Raw genomic sequence first — 18260 nt, forward strand, 5'->3', positions numbered from 1 at the left:
TACAAGGGAGAGTAAATGCTGCCATGAACCAGCTACAACTATGGGGCCAAGAAAGCTGAGTACAATTGCTTCCCAAAGTCTTCACTTACTCTAGAGCAAATGAAGATTTTCAAGGAGTTATCTGAAGCTAAAGTGTAGGAGGAGTACACAAAAATACAAAATGTACAAAAAAGAATAAAAAAACACAGAAAATTCAAAGAAATCTCTTGGTACCACCATTATATCCACAATACATATACCAAATCATTACTCAAGCTAATGAAATTATCATGTATTATTATTTATATTGATAGTTATTCTGGCTTGACATTTTCACTCAATTGGTTGGTGACTTGCTTTGGATTGTTTGTTCTATGATAACGTTAGAAAGAGTTGACTAATTTTGCTAAACTGAAGAGATGCAAGGGTATCATAAGTTTCCATTTTTAGGGGCACATGTGTGGCTCAGTAAGTTAAGAATCTGCCTTCAGCTCAGGTCATGATCCTAAGGTCCCAGGATCCAGCCATACATATGGCTCCCTGTTCAATAGGAAGTCTGCTCCTCCCTCTCCTTCTGCTCCTTCCCCCATGTTTTCTTTCTGTCACTGTCTCTCAAATAAATAAATAAAATCTTCAAAAAAAAGTTTCCATTCTCAACATTGCCATATTGAAGCATATGATGGATAATTTATTATTTAAAAAGGTTATATCTTTTGTAATTTTTAATTATTTTCATGTAAATTTAGTACTTGTGTTAAGGTTACAAAGATACAACATTATATTGGCTAAAAAAAAGTGTAGAGCTGTTAATTTATGAGGTCTTCCCACAAAAATAGTCACTCTCCCTTTTCCCATCTCTGTTTTGGCAGTTATCATATTGCACTGTAATTCTGCTTCCACATCTCTTTTCCCCAGTAGACTGAGAATACCTTAAGATCAAGTACCTCATTTTATTCACCTCTATATCCCCAGGATCTAACACTGTATTTGACATCTGTTAAGAACACAAAAATTGTTTCTATGTAAATAAAGTTTTAAAAAGATAGATTTGGTTAAACAGCTCATTTCCTATTTCAAGGCTTCAATTAGTTACTTATTTTTGCTTTGTAGTCTTGAGTACTGCTTAAATATTATATTTTGCTTTATTCCTTCATAGAGGCTTTTACAGTAGTCTCTTAGAACTAATACAATTTTCAGTAGAAACTGATATGCTGCTGAAATCAATTTCTGATGAAGATTAACATTCCTTTACATACAGAGAAAGTTTGAACCAGTAGCACATAACACAGTCATTAAATATGAATTTGAATAGCCTGTAATAGTAAGATAAATTCTGAATGAGAATAGAAGAGAATCTTCAATACCGGATCAGATTTATCTAGAGATGACTTTTTTTTTTTTTTTTTGAAACACCTGCGGTATTCAATTAGCTTGGACTGTCCCACTGGTCTGGGTTTTTCTGATATGTTTTAAGCTCCCAAAACTTCTTTTTGACTCTTCGACACAAAATGAGAAAGCAAACAGTGTTCATATTTCTTTCTGCATAACACTGGTTTATTTTAAGTCTTAGGATATTTAAAAAAATTATCATCATCAATGAGAAGAACAGGTTACATTTCTAAATTTATCTTCAATTGAAATTAGATGTCAAAAAAAAAAAAGAAATTTGATGTCAGATCTCAAATCTTTTCATGTACATTTATTCATGGCTTTCCAAAGCTTCTAGGAGCCTGTTAATTCATAAAGCATGCCTTTAAGTTCTATAATAAAACAAAAAAAAAGCCCAAAAAACAGTATCCAAAGAAGGGTCTACCTAGCATCAATACATTCCAAATAGGACACATGTTGTTATGATGTTTCAATACTTTGATATTAAAGTGTAATATGAATTAATACACTGTAATACAGTGCTATTTTTTCCTAGAAAATTTGAAAATATTTTTACTTTCAACTGCCAAAAAAAGACAACGCTGATATAGTAAAAGTTTATTTATCAAATTCAAACAAAATTTACCTTCACAGTAAGAAAATAGAAGAAAATAGGACCAAATAGGACTTTTTGTGTATTTTGTACATTGCTTTTGTCTGTATATGTCATATATTACTAGAGGCAGCTGTAGCACAATAGGCTGCTTTGTGAAAGCAATAGTTTTATATTACTTTGTTAAGAATGTGTTTATCATTTCAAAATATATGGTTATTTGGTTAAGATTAATCTTCTTTCAGTATTACAATCTGAATACAATTTAACAACAACCAAACTATCATCACTATGTCAGCAAAAAGTATGTAAATTTCTACAACAGTGTGGATGACTAATGGATTACACTACAGAAAAGAGAAAGTCAAGATGTTTATTTTCCTCTAGAGGCACAACAAAATATCTGCCATGATGCCAATCATGCACAAAAGAATATTCATTTCTACTGAAAAATTTTATTTACTAGATTGTCTTTACAAGTATGCAGAAATGAGAACTTAGTATAACCCTCAACAAACACATAAATAATTATTCCAGACCACATTTTCTAAAACTATCTTAGAGCTAATACTCAAGTATTTCCCACAATATTTCTCATTTTTCATAAAATACCTGCATGGGATTCTTGTCCATAGGGAAAATGGAATTTACAATGTTTTTTTTTTTTTAAATGTTTGTTTTAGGTAACTATTGTTATTTAAAAAACTACCTTAGCAGCTAATGACAATAATTTTATTTTGCTCATTATTTTTGGGCTTAGAATTATGAGAACAGTTTACCTTAATGGTTTGTCCCTGAACTACATGGCATAAGCCAGGGTAGCTGGATCCACTTCCAACATGGCTTCTTCACTTACCAGCCTTGAAGCTCATTGGCCTCTTCTTCTTCAAATGGTGCCCCATCCTCTAGCGCTTCTCCATGTGGCTTGAGCTTCTCATAGCATAGTAGTTTCAGAGAAGACAAAGAGACCTGAAGAGAAGCTGCAAGGCTTCCTTTGATCCAGTCTCCAGAATTCTAGAATACCACTTCTACCATACTCTATTGATCAATCATGTCCCTAAGGCCATCTTGAATTCAAGGGGAAGGGGATGATAAACTATGTTTAGGTGGTAAGATAGCAAAAAATCTGTGGCCAAATTGAATAGAATGCTATGTCAAATTTAAGGTACAGAGATTTGGGAAACTTGAACTTGGTAATGTGTTTAGCCATTTGAATTGGATTGTTCTTTGGTACTTTTGCTTTTTGTTCTAATCTGAGGATGTCTAGAGCTGAATTTTCCGAATGAACTTTAAAAAAAAATGAAGAGGGGCACCTGAGTGGCTCAGTGGGTTAAGCCTCTGCCTTCCGCTCAGTCATGATTCCAGGGTCCTGGGATCAAGCCTGCATCGGGCTCTCTGCTCAGCAGGGAGTCTGCGTCCCCTCTCTCTTTCTGCCTGCCTCTCTGCTTACTTGTGATCTCTGTCTCTGTTAAATAAATAAATAAAATCTTAAAAAATGAAGAAAAATAATTTCCAAAAGTTTTCATGATCTTACTGGATTCTGAAAGTTTTTCAGATATAAATAGGGACATCCAATCACTCCAATTATTTTTCTCTCTTTTTTGCACTTGTAGTTTCTAAACTTTCTGACTGCAGAACTCCCACTGACACTGAGGAGCTCTCTGATGTTTATAGTGCTCCTAACACCACCTTACTATTGAGACATAAGTCTAAGTTACAAAATGACACTCAGGTGTGAATAAATGATGCTAGATAAATATGTAGAAAAGTTAAAATCACCTAAAATTAACCAGTTTTGTGCTCTTTCAAATATCAAAGATCTGGTTTAGCTGATTTGGTTTTCTTTTGCCTCAATTACACAGTTGCTTTAGCATTTTAGAGAAATAGTCTTTAAGGATGAAAAATGGGCAGGTCTTCATCTTTCTGTCAAAAACGTTGCCTCCAAACTCTGTCACAAACTAAAAACTGAAAAGTTCAGCCTTGCACTTAATGCAAATTGAAAGCAAATCACTTTAGTGATTTTACAGGGTGATGGTGGTGGGCTATTTTGGCACATATACCTATGTTGAAATATACATTTATACCAAGCATACATCTTAGAGATGTCCTAAATAGCATATATAATTGCTGTACCCAGTGAATCTTTGTGAAATATACCTCCTACAGTGGTCTCTCTCCTTGCTTTAGACCAGTACTCCTCTAACATTTTTGTTAAGGCTTGACTAATAGCAGAGGTGAATGAAGAAGTATCTCACTGATGGGCCACAAACACAAAATTTGAGGTAGTTGTGTAAAATATAAAAATAACTTATCCACTTGAACCTTCATGAAAACTAATGATATAAGACCATCTTTTGGTTCATGTAATCCCTGGCAAACTACAGAGTTCGACTTGAGGTATTTTCATCCCAGTATTGATGGAAAGATGTAGGCAAAAATTACTGAGGGTATGTGTCTGCACATCTAGATTTGGCTATAACAAAATGTAATGACTCTACGAAATAATAGAAGTGGTGGCAGGGGGATAACCATACCCTAATACATCAACATTAGCTACAAAATATTCACTATTTCCACAATCCATTACTAACATGTTTCCTTTCTTTTGTTTGTTTATTTTAAAATACTTAACTTTGGTACCTACACTGGTGGGCTACATTACCTACAATGTGCTATATTTCCTTTTGGAAAAATAAACAAATTCTTAGGAATGTAATTTTCTCTCATCTATTCTCAAGGTAGAAATAAGCCTCTAACAGTCCAAATTGTATTGGAAAGATCAAAAGTTGAGTAAAACATCTTCCAAAGTAGGTGCAATATTGGGGCAATTTGTCTTCCTTGGCTGTACAATTGGTAGGTACCACTACTGTCACAGATTTCAATAAAACATATACCCAAAATAAACCTAATGCATTTCTGGCAGATTTGCTCAATTCTCTTGCTTCAAACTGAAGAAATTCTGAGAATTGAAGAATAGAATGAAACCCAAGGTAGATAAAAGCTCACAAATATTGAAGTACATGGTTTAGAGTAAAGGCCATGTGTGGAAGAGATACTAACAGTCTCCTGAATCTCAAGCTCACAGTTCTTGAAACACACTGATTACTGGTACAGACTCAAAAGGAAGGCTCAACACCTTGTGTCCTTATTTGAGTCTGTAAAAAACATTAGCACCAATAAATCATCTTGTTACTTTTACCAACACTCTATGATTCATAAATATTCAGGGTCTCAACCTAAATACAAGTTTTAAACAGCCCTGGATTGTGCCATTGGGAATAACATTATCACATCATTTTGAGGATTGTACTGAGGGGTTCTTTTATTTTAAAAAGTGCTGTTCTCCAGGAGTTAATGTTCACTAAATGAAAATTTTTGGCTGACAAACATGAAAAGTCTTTTGAACCAATCACCAATGCATGACATCTATGTCTCTATCAATCACAGAGTTAAAAAGCTCTGTTCTATAGCACACTTAATACCTAGTGTAACCAATTAGTATTACAATTCCCTGATGCAATACAAACGCATTTCCTTTAACTGCTATTGCACTGAACCGAAGGCTTATAAATGAGCAGACACAAATTGATTTGCATGTAATAACAGTGGCAATAAACCTTCCCTGGTTCATGCAATCTTCCCCCATCTGTTAGCAGAGAACAAGTTTAGGATCTATTATTCCCAGAAGGGGACTTACCCAGCTGGACATCTATAACACTTGGCTTATTCTCCATGGGGAACAATGGCTTGGGAGGTTTGTCTGTGAGTAAAGCTGGAAGAGAAAGTGAAAGAAAGTAATGGGAAAATTGAGATAAATTACAGGATAAGAAAGATTCTATCACGGATGATATTTAATGTTGGTAGATTTGATGGTGTGTAAACATTTATTAGACAGTGTTCTTACTTGAGTTGTTACTCTATCCACACAATATCCATTTTCCAGCATATTTAGAGCACCATTGATTCACTGTAAATAGGCCATTTCAACAGCTACACTTTCAAACAAGTTCAAACAAATGGACTACTTTGAATAATTTTAGAAGCTTGTAAGTATAAAGAAATATAGATTTTTTTATTTAATTCTTTTTCAGTGATCCAAAATTCATTTTTTATGCACCACACCCAATGCTACATGCAATATGTGCCGTCCTTAATACCCACCACCAGGCTCACCCAACTTCCCACCCTCTTCCCCTCCCAAATCCTCAGTTTGTTTATCAGAATCTACAGTCTCTCATGGTTTGTCTCCCCCTCTGATTGCCCCCAATTCACTTCTCCTCTCCTTCTCCCAATGTCCTCCATGTTTTTCCTTATGCTCCATAAGTAAGTGAAACCATATGTTACTTGACTCTCTCTGCTTGACTTATTTCACTCAGCATAATCTCTTCAAGTATAATCAGATAAATATTAAATCTCCATATGTACTTTATGGTACCAAATATTAATAAAATACAACCCTAATAGACATGTCTGGTGAATTGAACCTTCTACACCTCTGAATCTTGCCCAATTCCCCACTCAGTCTCTGAAACAATATAACACTGATACATCATTAGGATAACAATTAAAAATATTGATTGAACATCTTTTGTCCACCAAGTCCTGTGCTAAGGGAAAAGGAAGTAAAGTCTTCATATTTACCCTCAGTTTATAATCTATGACTATGAACCAAAGTTAGCCCATCAAAATAAACAGATAATAGAACAAAGACTACCATCTAGTGAAAAAGTGTAGCATTTGAGTCATAAGACTATATGTGGTAAAGGAATGAGGAAAGGCAAGGTCAATATTGGCTGGCAGAGTTGGGGAAAGTTTTCTGAAGGAAATGGGTCTTCACATAAACCTTAAAGAATGGGAAAGATTTGGAAAGGTAGAGAGTAAGGAAGAAGAAATGAAGGAAAGGAAACACAAACCAAGGAAGAGAGGTAGAACTTAGAACATGAAGTGACTAGAAGAAAATTATCTGGTGAGAAGGAGCTGGGTGGGGTAGGGTAAAGAGCAAGTTGCTCATGATGTAGAATAATTAGAAATGAAAAAAGATAGGATGGAACTTAATTCTGGCGGATCCTGAGAAATATGCAGAGGAATTTGGACATGATGTAGTAACTATAAGAACATTGTAGATTCTTGGAACTATAGCAACAAAAGACTCAAGGGAAGTACTATCTAAAGATGACTGGCTTCCTATTTAGGATGGGTTGGAGGAGAACAAAAACAGCTTACAGTATGCAGTAATAACACAGTAGTGCTGGGCGAGGGTGATAAGGGATGAAAAGTCATTAATGGTGGAGTCTGGGAAAATTTTTAAAAAGGCAAATTTGAGAGGCACCTGGAAGAAAGAAATGAGAGCACTTGGCACACGGATACAAAATGGTTTATGACGACCCTTGTATCAATCTTTATTTATGTCCTGAATTCTTTTAAACTATTCCCATATTTATGTCTTCTTTCAACTGTCCAACTGGACTCTTACCTATTAAAGGGATACATTTTATATGTCTTTGTAATTCACAGGAGACATAGAATAGAGCTGGGCATATAAGAGATCATTAAAGCATGATTAATCGGCTGGCATAGGAATTCTGTGCTGATATGAGAAAAGTTCATCTCATATTTATAAGGCTATTTAGAAAAGAAAAAGAAACATAAGCTTATGAGATGACAGATAAGATAAGGGAATATATAAATTTGTTGAGATGCCCAAAATAGTTGTTGATAATAAACATACGTACTTAGAAATTCATTCAGAAAAGAGCTCTATGTTACATCAGCTTTATCTTTCTGATATACAAATTGCTTGAAATGAGAAAATTTTAGTGAATTTTTCTTATTTTTCCAACTAATTTTTACTGATGGAATACAGCACATCTTGTCCTTATTGAATCAAATATATTTCTTCTAACTTGGCACAAAAATAGACACATGGGTCAATAGAACAGAATAGAAAACCCAGAAATAAGCCCACATCTATATCATCAATTAACCTTTAATAAAGCAGGAAAGACTATCCAATGCGAAAAAGAAAGACTTAACATATGGTGTGGGGAAAACTGGACAGCAACACGCAAAAGAATAAAAACCGGACTTTATTACCCTGTACAAAAAATTAAATTTAAAATGGATGAAAGACTTAAATGTGAAACAGGAAACCATCAAAATCCTAGAGGAGAACACAGGTAGTAACCTTTGTGATATCAGCCAAAGTAACTTCTTACTAGATATGTATCCCAAGGCAAGGGATTTCATCAAAATAAAAAGCTTCTGTGTAGCAAAGGAAATAATCAAAAAAGCTAAAAGGCAGTCTCCAGAATAGGAGAAGATATTTATAAATGACAGATCTGATAAAGGGTTAGTATCCAAAATATATAAAGAACTTAAAAAACTCAACACCCCAAAAAACCCAAATAATCTAATTAAAAATGGGCAGAAGACATAAGTAGACAATTTTCCAAAGCAGACATCCAAATGACCAACAGACACATGAAAAGGTGCTCAACATCACTCATCATCACAGAAATACAAATCAAAACTGTAATGATATATCACCTCACAGCTGTCAGAATGGCTAAAATCAACAATACAAGAAACAACAGGAGCTGGCAAGGATGTGGAAAAAAGCGGAACTCTCTTGCACTGTTGGTGGGAATGCAAATTGGTGCAGCCACTCTGGAAAACAGTATGGAGGCTCCTCAAAAAGTTAAAAATGAAAAAACCTGGGGCACCTGGTTGGCTCACTCAGGGAAGCAGGTGACTTGATCTTGGGGTCAAGGATTTGAGCCCCACAGTTGATGTAGAAATTACTTAAAGAAATAAATAAACTTAAGAAGCAAAAATACTACCTTACGATCCAGCAATTGCACTACTGGGTGGTTACCCAAAACATACAAAAATACTAATTCAAAGGGATACATATACCCTAGTGTTTACCCAAGCATTATCTACAATAGCCAAACTATGGAAACAGCCCGAGTGTCCATCAACTGATGAATGAATATGTGCCTGTGTGTGTGTGCACACAAATATTACTCAGCCATAAAAAAGATTGAAATCATGGCATTTGCAATAACATGGATGGAGCTAGAGAGTATTATGCTAAGCAAAACGAATCAGTTGGAGAAAGACAAATACCATATGATTTCACTCATGTGGAATTTAAGAAACAAAACAAATGAACAAAGAGGGAAAAAAGAGAGAGGGAGGCAAACTAAGAAACAGACTCTTAACTATAGAGAACAAACTGATGGCTACCAGAAGGGAGGTGGGTGTGGGGATGGGTGAAATAGATGGTGGGGATTAAGGAATGCACTTGTTGCTATGAGCTGATTTGAGCATGTGGACAAACACACAAATATAATATCTATAGTTTTCATTCCTTAAATATTTCAGTTATCCTTAACAATCTGATATTAAAATATTATTTGAAACATAAAGGATATACTTAAAACAAAATTTAAATATTTGAATTTAAAATCCAGTCATAGCAGGTATTTGATTTTGTTGTTGTTTGCTACTGTTTGTAATAGCAAAATATTGAAAACAACCAAAATATCCATCCATAAGATAGTATTAAATAATATGGTGCTTTCATATAATAATATATTATGATGCAGATGTTTAAAATAATTAGATAAATCTGTACATCTGTTATATGAAGACCTCTAAGATATACTGTTCAACAGTGTGCACAGCATACTATCTTTTGTGTAAAAAGAAAGCTATATGTGTGTGCTATGTACCCATCTGTATGCACATATAAAAATGTTTAAATACAGAATATTTCTGAATGGATACATGTAAAACTGGTAACAATGATATCCTCTGAAGAAAGGAACTGGGTGGCTGAAGAATGGTAGAGAGGGTAAGGAGAATATGGTCAGGGAGAGGAAAATTTAATTTTCACTATACACTTTTTCTACATTTTGAACAACATGCATGTATTGTGTATTCAAACATTAATAAAATTAAAATTAAAATCTAGCCACCTACAATTTATTAAAAATAATTTTGATTTCTTTATAGAATTATTCTCAATTTGCTTTACACATCTCTTCCTGTTGCTATCCCTGCTTGTACTCTCTCTGCCAAATAAATAAAATCTTAAAAAATATATTCCAACCTCCCACCCCCCTCCCCTCCAAAACCCTGTTTGTTTCTCAGAGTCCACAGTCTCTCATGGTTCATCTCCCCTTCCAATTTCCCCCAACTCACTTCTCTCCATCTCCCCATGTCCACCGTGTAATTCCTTATGCTCCACAAATAAATGAAACCATATGATACTTGACTCTCTCTGCTTGACTTATTTTACTCAGCATAATCTCTTCTAGGCCTGTCCATGTTGATACAAAAGTTGGGTATTCATCCTTTCTGATGGAGGCATAAGACTCCATAGTATATATGGACCATTTCTTCTTTATCCATTCATTCGTTATAGGGCATCTTGGTTCTTTCCACAGTTTGGCAACTGTGGCCATTGTGGCTATGAACATTGGGGTACAGATGGTCCTTCTTTTCACTACATCTGTATTCAAAGATGAATATCTTGTTCAATCCTTATCAGGATATGAATTTGGAGTCATTGTTGTCCCTCATCCTTACCTCCTGCTATGGACTATGGATATGTTTAGCCTGAATTCATTATTGTTAAGTGTCAATTACTGATAATAAATGTCAATTTATTAATAGAAATGATAATTTTAAATGCCTTACATTTATAGGCGGTCCATAATTTTCAAAAAGTGTTTTCAGACACATTAGCTCATGTGATCTACACAACGACCTTGGAAATTAAGGAAGACAGCTAGCTACAATTATGGCCAATTTAGAGATGAAGCTAAACGAAGTTTACATTGTCTCATTTGGTGCCCCCTTGTGACCAAAAGCCCCCATTTACAGAACAGCAAGGAAGGCACTTAAGTTGTAGGCAGAAGACAGGTACAAATGCTCAATACTGAATCAATGGTTTTAGCCTCTTTGACTACACACTAACCCAAAGTTCCTAGGCCAGTGGGAGTGGCTCGGTGGCAAACAGTCAACAGAGACATGATTCCTGTAGGACATTCCACACACATACATTTTTTCCCTAAACCCATGAATGAAAGGGGATGAATTTACACTTACCCTAACACATCCCAGTGGGATATATGGGTGTGGAGCCTCATTAAATTCTAATATCATGTCTAGGACTGGGAATTGCCAAGAAGTGCGGGACATTTATGATATAAAATAGCAACTGCAGCAGTTCATCTGGATCCTGACCACCAGCTCAGAGACAAATCTATCAGCACCCAGTGTAATTACAGCATTTGCAGATTAGCTAGAGAAGCTGCCATGGACAGACAAGTTCATTTCTTTATTCTCTTTAAAAATATCATTTGAAATTCAGTTACTATTTGAGAAATGAAAGGGGAGAACTGTCAATACCCAGGCCCCTAATCCAGAGTGAATATTTACAATTTTATTAGAAAACTTATTCAGGACCTCTACAGGGACTAATTTGGGGTCTGTGTTAGTCTTTGAATTTGCTGCTCAAGCTTCAAGTTTTGATTGAAACAAGGAGAGCAAGCAATGCAGTTTGGTACTAATATTTCACTCCATAATTTCTCCCCTGCATTTCCCTCTGTAGCTGCTTATGTTTAATTATCCTTAAATGTAATTGCTCTACTGAGTATACCATGACAGTAGTCTTAATGTATTAATGAAACTATTACTGTTTCTGCCTGCTTCTTCATAGAGCTAAGTTTTATGCATTTGACATTAACTTTCCTGAGGAGAATTAGCTCTCTTTTTTCTATTATAAGTAAAGTTTGTGTATACATGTACAAATTAATTGGTTTGACTGAAATGATCAGACAATTTCAATGAACACGGTATAAAATATCAATAGAATTAGTTGTTTGATTGAGTAAATCAGTTTAGTTGATTATATAGCCTAAGTGCTACATACTGTTATAAGTTTCATTGTCCTCTTTTATTGTTAAATTGTTTGTTTAAATAGACTTGCCAGAGAACCAAGTGGGAGGAAGTAGTACAACTATATGCAAAGGACACTAAATGTATGAACACACTAGGATCATAAGGTAACTCATTAGTTTCTATGAATGAAGCCATTATGGAATGTGTATGTTAAGGTTAATGAAATGGATCCCTCCAAATCCATTCAACACACCAACACTGAAATGACATTCTTTTTTTTTTTTAAAGATTTTATTTATTTACTTGAGAGAGAGACAGTGAGAGAGAGCATGAATGAGGAGAAGGTCAGAGAGAGAAGCAGACTCCCCATAGAGCTGGGAGCCCGATGCGGGACTCGATCCCAGGACTCCAGGATCATGACCTGAGCCGAAGGCAGTCGTCCAACCAACTGAGCCACCCAGGCGTCCCCTGAAATGACATTCTAAAATCACTATTTTTATCAGAATATTTAACCACTGAAGAATCTACCAATGTTTCCTATATTTACAGAGGATAAAATCTGAAACTGTCAGCTGGGACTACAAAGAAAGCCAAGTATAGGTTTTTAAAAAACCTTCCTGCCTTTTTACCCCTCTTCTACTTTATCAATGCGAGATTCAAATTACTTTCCTCATTTGTCCCTTAACACATTGCATTAATTTCCAACTCTGCATCTTGGCTTAAACACTTTCCCTAAGCTTGAAAACAAATAACAGTTCCCATAATTATCATTAATTTGGCATCTACCCTGTGTTAAGTTTTGTTCTAAGGCATTTACTACATTTTACAAATAACTTTCCTAGAGTCAAGCAGCTTTGGACTGTAAAGCAGAGATCTCAAGTGAGTTTTATCTGATTTCACCATGGCCACAATGCTTCTCTAAGAACTTTACCTTGAGGGGCACCTGGGTGGCTCAGTGGGTTAAGCCTCTGCCTTCGGCTCAGGTCATGATCCCAGGGATCATGGGATGGAGGCCCGCATCGTGCTCTCTGCTCAGTGGGGAGCCTGCTTCCCCTCCTCTCTCTCTGCCTGCCTCTCTGCCTACTTATGATCTTTCTTCCTCTGTCAAATAAATAAATAAATAATCTAAAAAAAAAAAAGAAGAAGAACTTTACCTTGGTTTTTGCCATCCCAAGTCTTATCCAACCTCTAAAATCTAGTCCTCCATTTTCCAGAAAATCTCCCTGAAAAAAAGCCCAAGCTAACCTTTACTATCTCTGGTTTGACAGAAAATGGAATACTAAAGCATTTACTATTTCTTTGAACCACTTATTTGGTTCATAGCATACAACACTTCGACTACAAATTAAACTTCACTTTATATGGGTATGCTAATCTCCCTAACTAGATTTTTATGCTCCTGGAAGACAAGTATAACTCAGAAATTAAGATAGTGTCTACATTTTGGAACAAATACTCACAACCTCAAAATTAATTTTCATATGATATTCTTTCTCTAAAGTCAGATGCTTTCCATAGTATCCTTAGGTTGCAAAGAACGGAAACACATTTTTACAAATTTAAGCAAAAAGGGAATTTATCAGAAGGATATCTCAAGGATGGACAGTATGTCTGAGGAACTAAGTTTAGAGAGAAAAGCAACCAGACCAGGTCTAGATGTATAAGCAAAAAAGACTACACAACGATCTCTTCTTGACCCCATCAACAAATTGAGTTTATACCAACGTTTTGTGTTTCTTTTTGTTTTGCATTGTTATATCTTGCTCTTTGTCGTTGTGTCACTTTGATTAAGATTCAAAATTCCAGGAAAGAGAGGTTGAATGCACAATTTTTAAAAACTCCTTTATTTATTTCAGCCATCTCCTACCCCACACCCTTCTGGCAATCACCAGTTTGTTCTCTGTATATAAGAGTTTGTTAAGTTTTTTAGATTCCATATATGAATGAAATCATATATATGTCTTTGACTTATTTCACTTAGTATAATACCTTCTAGTTTCAGCGATGTTGTCACAAATGACAAGATCTCATTTGTTTTTATGCCTGAGGAATATTCCACTTATATATATAGATAGATAGATATCTACCTACCACATCTTTATCCATTCACATATCAATAGATACCTGGGTTGCATCCATATCTTTGCTATTATAAATAACCTTGTAAAAAACTTAAGGATGCATATATCTTTTCTAATTTGTGTTTTTGTTTTCTTTGCATAAATACCCAGTAGTGGAATTATTAGACAATATGGTATTTCTATTTTTAATTTTTTGAGAAAACTTCATATTGATTTCCAGTGGTTTCACTGATTTACATTCTCGCCAATAGTGTACAAGGGTTACCTTTTCTCTACACCCTCACCAATGTTTTTTATTTCTTGTCTTTTTGTTATTAGCCATACTGACTGATGTGAACTGATATCTTACTGTGGTTTTGATTTGTATTTCCTTGATAATTAGTGATCTCAAGCATCTTTTCATGTGTTTGTTGGCCATCTGGATGTCTTCTTCAGAAAAACGTCTATTCAAGTCCTCTGCCCATTTATTAATCATATAGTTTGTTTGTTGTTGTTTTTTTGGTGTTGAGTTCTATATATTCTTTCTGTATTTTGTATATTAACTTCTTATGGTATATATCATTTGCAAAAACCTTCTCCCACTCACAAAGTTTCCTTTTTATTTTGATTATTTCTTTTGCTGTGAAGTAAGCTTTTGCTTTTTTGTTTGTTCTGTTTTCCTTGCCTAAGGGGACACACCCATAAATATTTTGCTCGGGCTGATGTCCAAGAGATTACTGCCTATATTTTCTTTTAGGAGTTTTATATGGTTTCAGGTCTTACATTTAGTTCTTTAATCCAATTTTAGTGTATTTTTGTGTGTGGTATGAGAAAATAGTCCAGTTTTTAATTCTTTTCCATGTAACTGTCCAGTTCTCCCAACACCTTTTATTTAATAGACTATTTTTACCCCATTGTATATTCTTGCCTCCTCTGTTACAGAAGAATTGGTCACATATGTATTGATATATTTCTGGGCTCTCCATTCTGTGCCATTGATGTATGTTTCTACTTTCATGCATGTATCATGCTGCTTTGACTACTCTAGCTTTGTAGTATATCTTGAAATCTTGGATTATTTCTAGCATTGTTCTTCCTTCTCAAGATTTCTTTGACTATTCAGGTTCTTTTGTGGTTCCATGCAAAATTAGGTTTATTTGTTTTGGTTCTGTGAAAAATGTTTTTGGTATTTTGATAGGATTGCACTGAATCTGTAGATTACTTTGGGTAATATGGATATTTTAATTCTTCCAGCCCATAAGAATGGTATATCTTTCCATTTATTTATGTCATGTTTAATTTCTTTCATCTGTGGTTTATAGTTTGCACAGCACAATTCTTTCACCTCCTTGGTTAAGTTTATTCCTAAATATTTAGTTCTTTTTGGTGCAACTGTTAATGGGATTGTTTTCTTAATTTCTCTTTCTGTTATTTTGTTAATAGTTTACTGAAATACAACAGATTTCCATACATTATTTTGTATCCTGAACTTTTCCAAATTCATTTATCAGTTCTAACAGTTTTTTATGGAAATCTTCAGAGTTTCCTATATATAGCACCTGTCATTTGCAAATAGTGACCGTTTTACTTTTCCCTTACCAATTTGGATGTCTTTTATTTTTTTCTTGTCTGATTGCTGGAGCTAGGACTTCAAGTACTGTGTTGAATAAAAATGGTAAGAGGAAACATACTTCTCTTGTTCCTGATCTAAGAGGAAAAGCTTTCACCATTGAGCATGTTAGCTACAGGTTTTTCATATATAATCTTTGTCACGTTGAAGTATGCAAACCCTAAACCCACTTTGTTGAGTTTTTATCATAAATGGATGTCGTACTTTGTCAAATGTTTTCTGCATCTGTTGGTATGATGCAGTTTTTCTCCTTCCTCCTATTGTGATGTATCACACTGACTGATTTGTGAATATTGAAGCACCCTTGCATGCGTGGAGTAAATCTCACTGCACCATGGTGGTTATTTGATTTAGTATATTGTTTAATTTGGTTTGCTAATATTTTGTTGAGGGTGTTTGGATCTATGTTCACCAGAGTTTTCTTTTTTCATCGTGACTTTGTCTGGTTTTGATATCAGGGTAGTGCTGGCCTCAGAATGAATTTGGAAAATTTCCTTCCTCCCTTTTTTTTTTTTTTTTTTGGAGTAGTTTAAGAGCAGGTATTAACTTGTCTTCAAATGCTTAGTGGAAATCACCTGTGAAACCATCTGGTCCTGGACTTTTGTTTGTTGGGAGTTCTGTTTTGCTTTTTTTTAATTAGTGATTCAATTTCATTAATAGTAATCAGCATTTTCAAATTTTTTATTTCTTCCTGATTCAGTTTTGGAAGATTATATGTTTCTAGGAATTTACCCATTTGTTCTAGGCTGTCCTATTTGTTGGCATATAATTTTTCATAATATTGTCTTATAATTCTTTGTATTTCTATAGTGTTGGGTGTGACTAAACATATTTTGAGCTCCAGGCCTAGCCACGATTGCATGTATACCTTGAGGAAAAGGACTCCTTAAAGCAGGATTTCTCAACATCAGCACTTTATTGCCAGGTAGTTCTCTATTGCATGGGGCTGTCTTGTGCATTATAGGATGCTAAGCAGCATCCTTAGCCTTTAATCATTACAAGCAATAGCACCTTCCCCAGGCTGTGATAACCAAAAATGTCTCCAGCCACTGGCAAATACTCCCTAAGGAGCAAAATCACCCATGGTTAAGAACCATTGCCCTGAAGGAAATTTAGGTTGCCTGGTGTTCTAAAGGAATTGAGAAAATTGGGTAAAAAAGACTTGGGAATGATCTTCATGTGGGAAACAAAATTGAAGCCATAACTAAGCAAATTAGATCTAGAAAGAGCCAGGGGTATTGTTAATATCTTTAAAAGTTTCCTATAATCATGAATGGAGATTAGCTAAGCCTAGTTGAAGGAGTCAACTAATTTCAAGATGTCATAAATTGAACATAGAATGAATCCAGAAATTGCAGATCTCTAGAAACATCATAAGCACTATTAATCTTTGGAAAGAAATAGCTCTTTCTGAATTAACTACATAGATTTCCTAATTCTGAATTATGAGATGCACATTTTATTGGCCACTTAGTGAATCTAAAGTCATATATAAGTATTTTACTTTTAAGATTACTAAGCTGAAAGTCCCCTAAGTTAGAATATCATACAGGAAAAATACACAATAAACATGATTATTTAATTTCATTTTTAACCCTCCAAGCCTATAAGCTCAAATAAATCCAGTGCTGGATATAATGTGCCCTAAACTTTCCTTTTTGCATACCCTATTTTGTTTTTAATTTAATTTACATTTAATTAATTAACATATAGTGCATTATTAGTTTCAGAGGTAAGTTCAGTGATGCATCAGTTGTGTATAACACCCAGTGCTCATTACATCACATGCCCTCCTTAATACCCATCACCCAGTTACCCCATCCTCTCACCCCATCTTAAACAACCCTTATTTTGTTTCCTATGATTAAGAGTCTCTTATGGTTTGTCCCCCTCTCTGATTTTGTCTTTTTTTTAAGATTTTATTTATTTGACAGAGAGAGAGTGCACACAAGCAGGAGGAGTGGCAAGCAGATGGAGAGGGAAAAGCAGGCTCTCAGCTGAACAGGGAGCCTGACATGGGGTTCAATTCCAGGACCCTAGGATCATGACCTGAACCAAAGACAGATGCTTAACAGACTGAGCCACCAGGGTGCTTCCTCTCTGATTTTGTCTTTTTTTATTTTTCCCTCCCTCCTCCCATGATCCTGTTTTGTTTCTTAAATTCCATACATGAGTGAAAGCATATGATAATTGTCTTTCTCTGACTGACTTATTTTGCCTAGCATAATACCCTCTAGTTCCATCCACATCACTGAAAATGGCAAGATTTCAATTTTTGATGGATGAGTAATATTCCATATATATATAGAGAGAGAGAGAGACAGACATAGAGAGAGAGGGGGGGGGGGGCAGATTTGTGCTGAATAAACATTCTTATCTCCAGAGAAGGGTCCTGTGTCAAATGGCATTAAGAAAAAATTGCTCTGCCTTTATGTTCAAGCTTTCCCAAAGTTCATGCATTGCTCAAAACTCAAATATTAGTGGAAGTAGATATGGAATCTAGAAGAAAGGGCACCTGAGGGCAACTTCACAGGAACACTTGACCATTCACCACCCTGAAGGCACATCCCCTGAATCACAAGTCAGGATATACACTCTGAGCCAGATACCCAGAGTGGTTGCTAGAGAAACCCTAAGGAATTCCTAGGGTATTCTTAGAGGAATATTCCGAGAAGAATATTATATGATGGAAAAACAT

At 35.1% G+C, this 18260-nt stretch overlaps 1 protein-coding gene across 3 annotated transcripts in view; it reads right to left on the minus strand.

Moving 5' to 3' along the window:
• IL1RAPL2 (interleukin 1 receptor accessory protein like 2) overlaps nt 1-18260 on the minus strand; it is a 1449628-nt gene that overhangs the window by 309169 nt on the left and 1122199 nt on the right. For all 3 annotated transcript variants that reach the window (XM_082717421.1, XM_082717422.1, XM_082717423.1), the window contains one exon: nt 5658-5732. In XM_082717421.1, the coding sequence (XP_082573547.1) occupies nt 5658-5732 (75 nt within the window). The remainder of the gene's footprint in view (nt 1-5657; nt 5733-18260) is intronic.

This window comes from Mustela nivalis, assembly GCF_964662115.1.
Source record: "Mustela nivalis genome assembly, chromosome: X".
Classification (NCBI taxonomy): Eukaryota; Metazoa; Chordata; class Mammalia; order Carnivora; family Mustelidae; genus Mustela; species Mustela nivalis.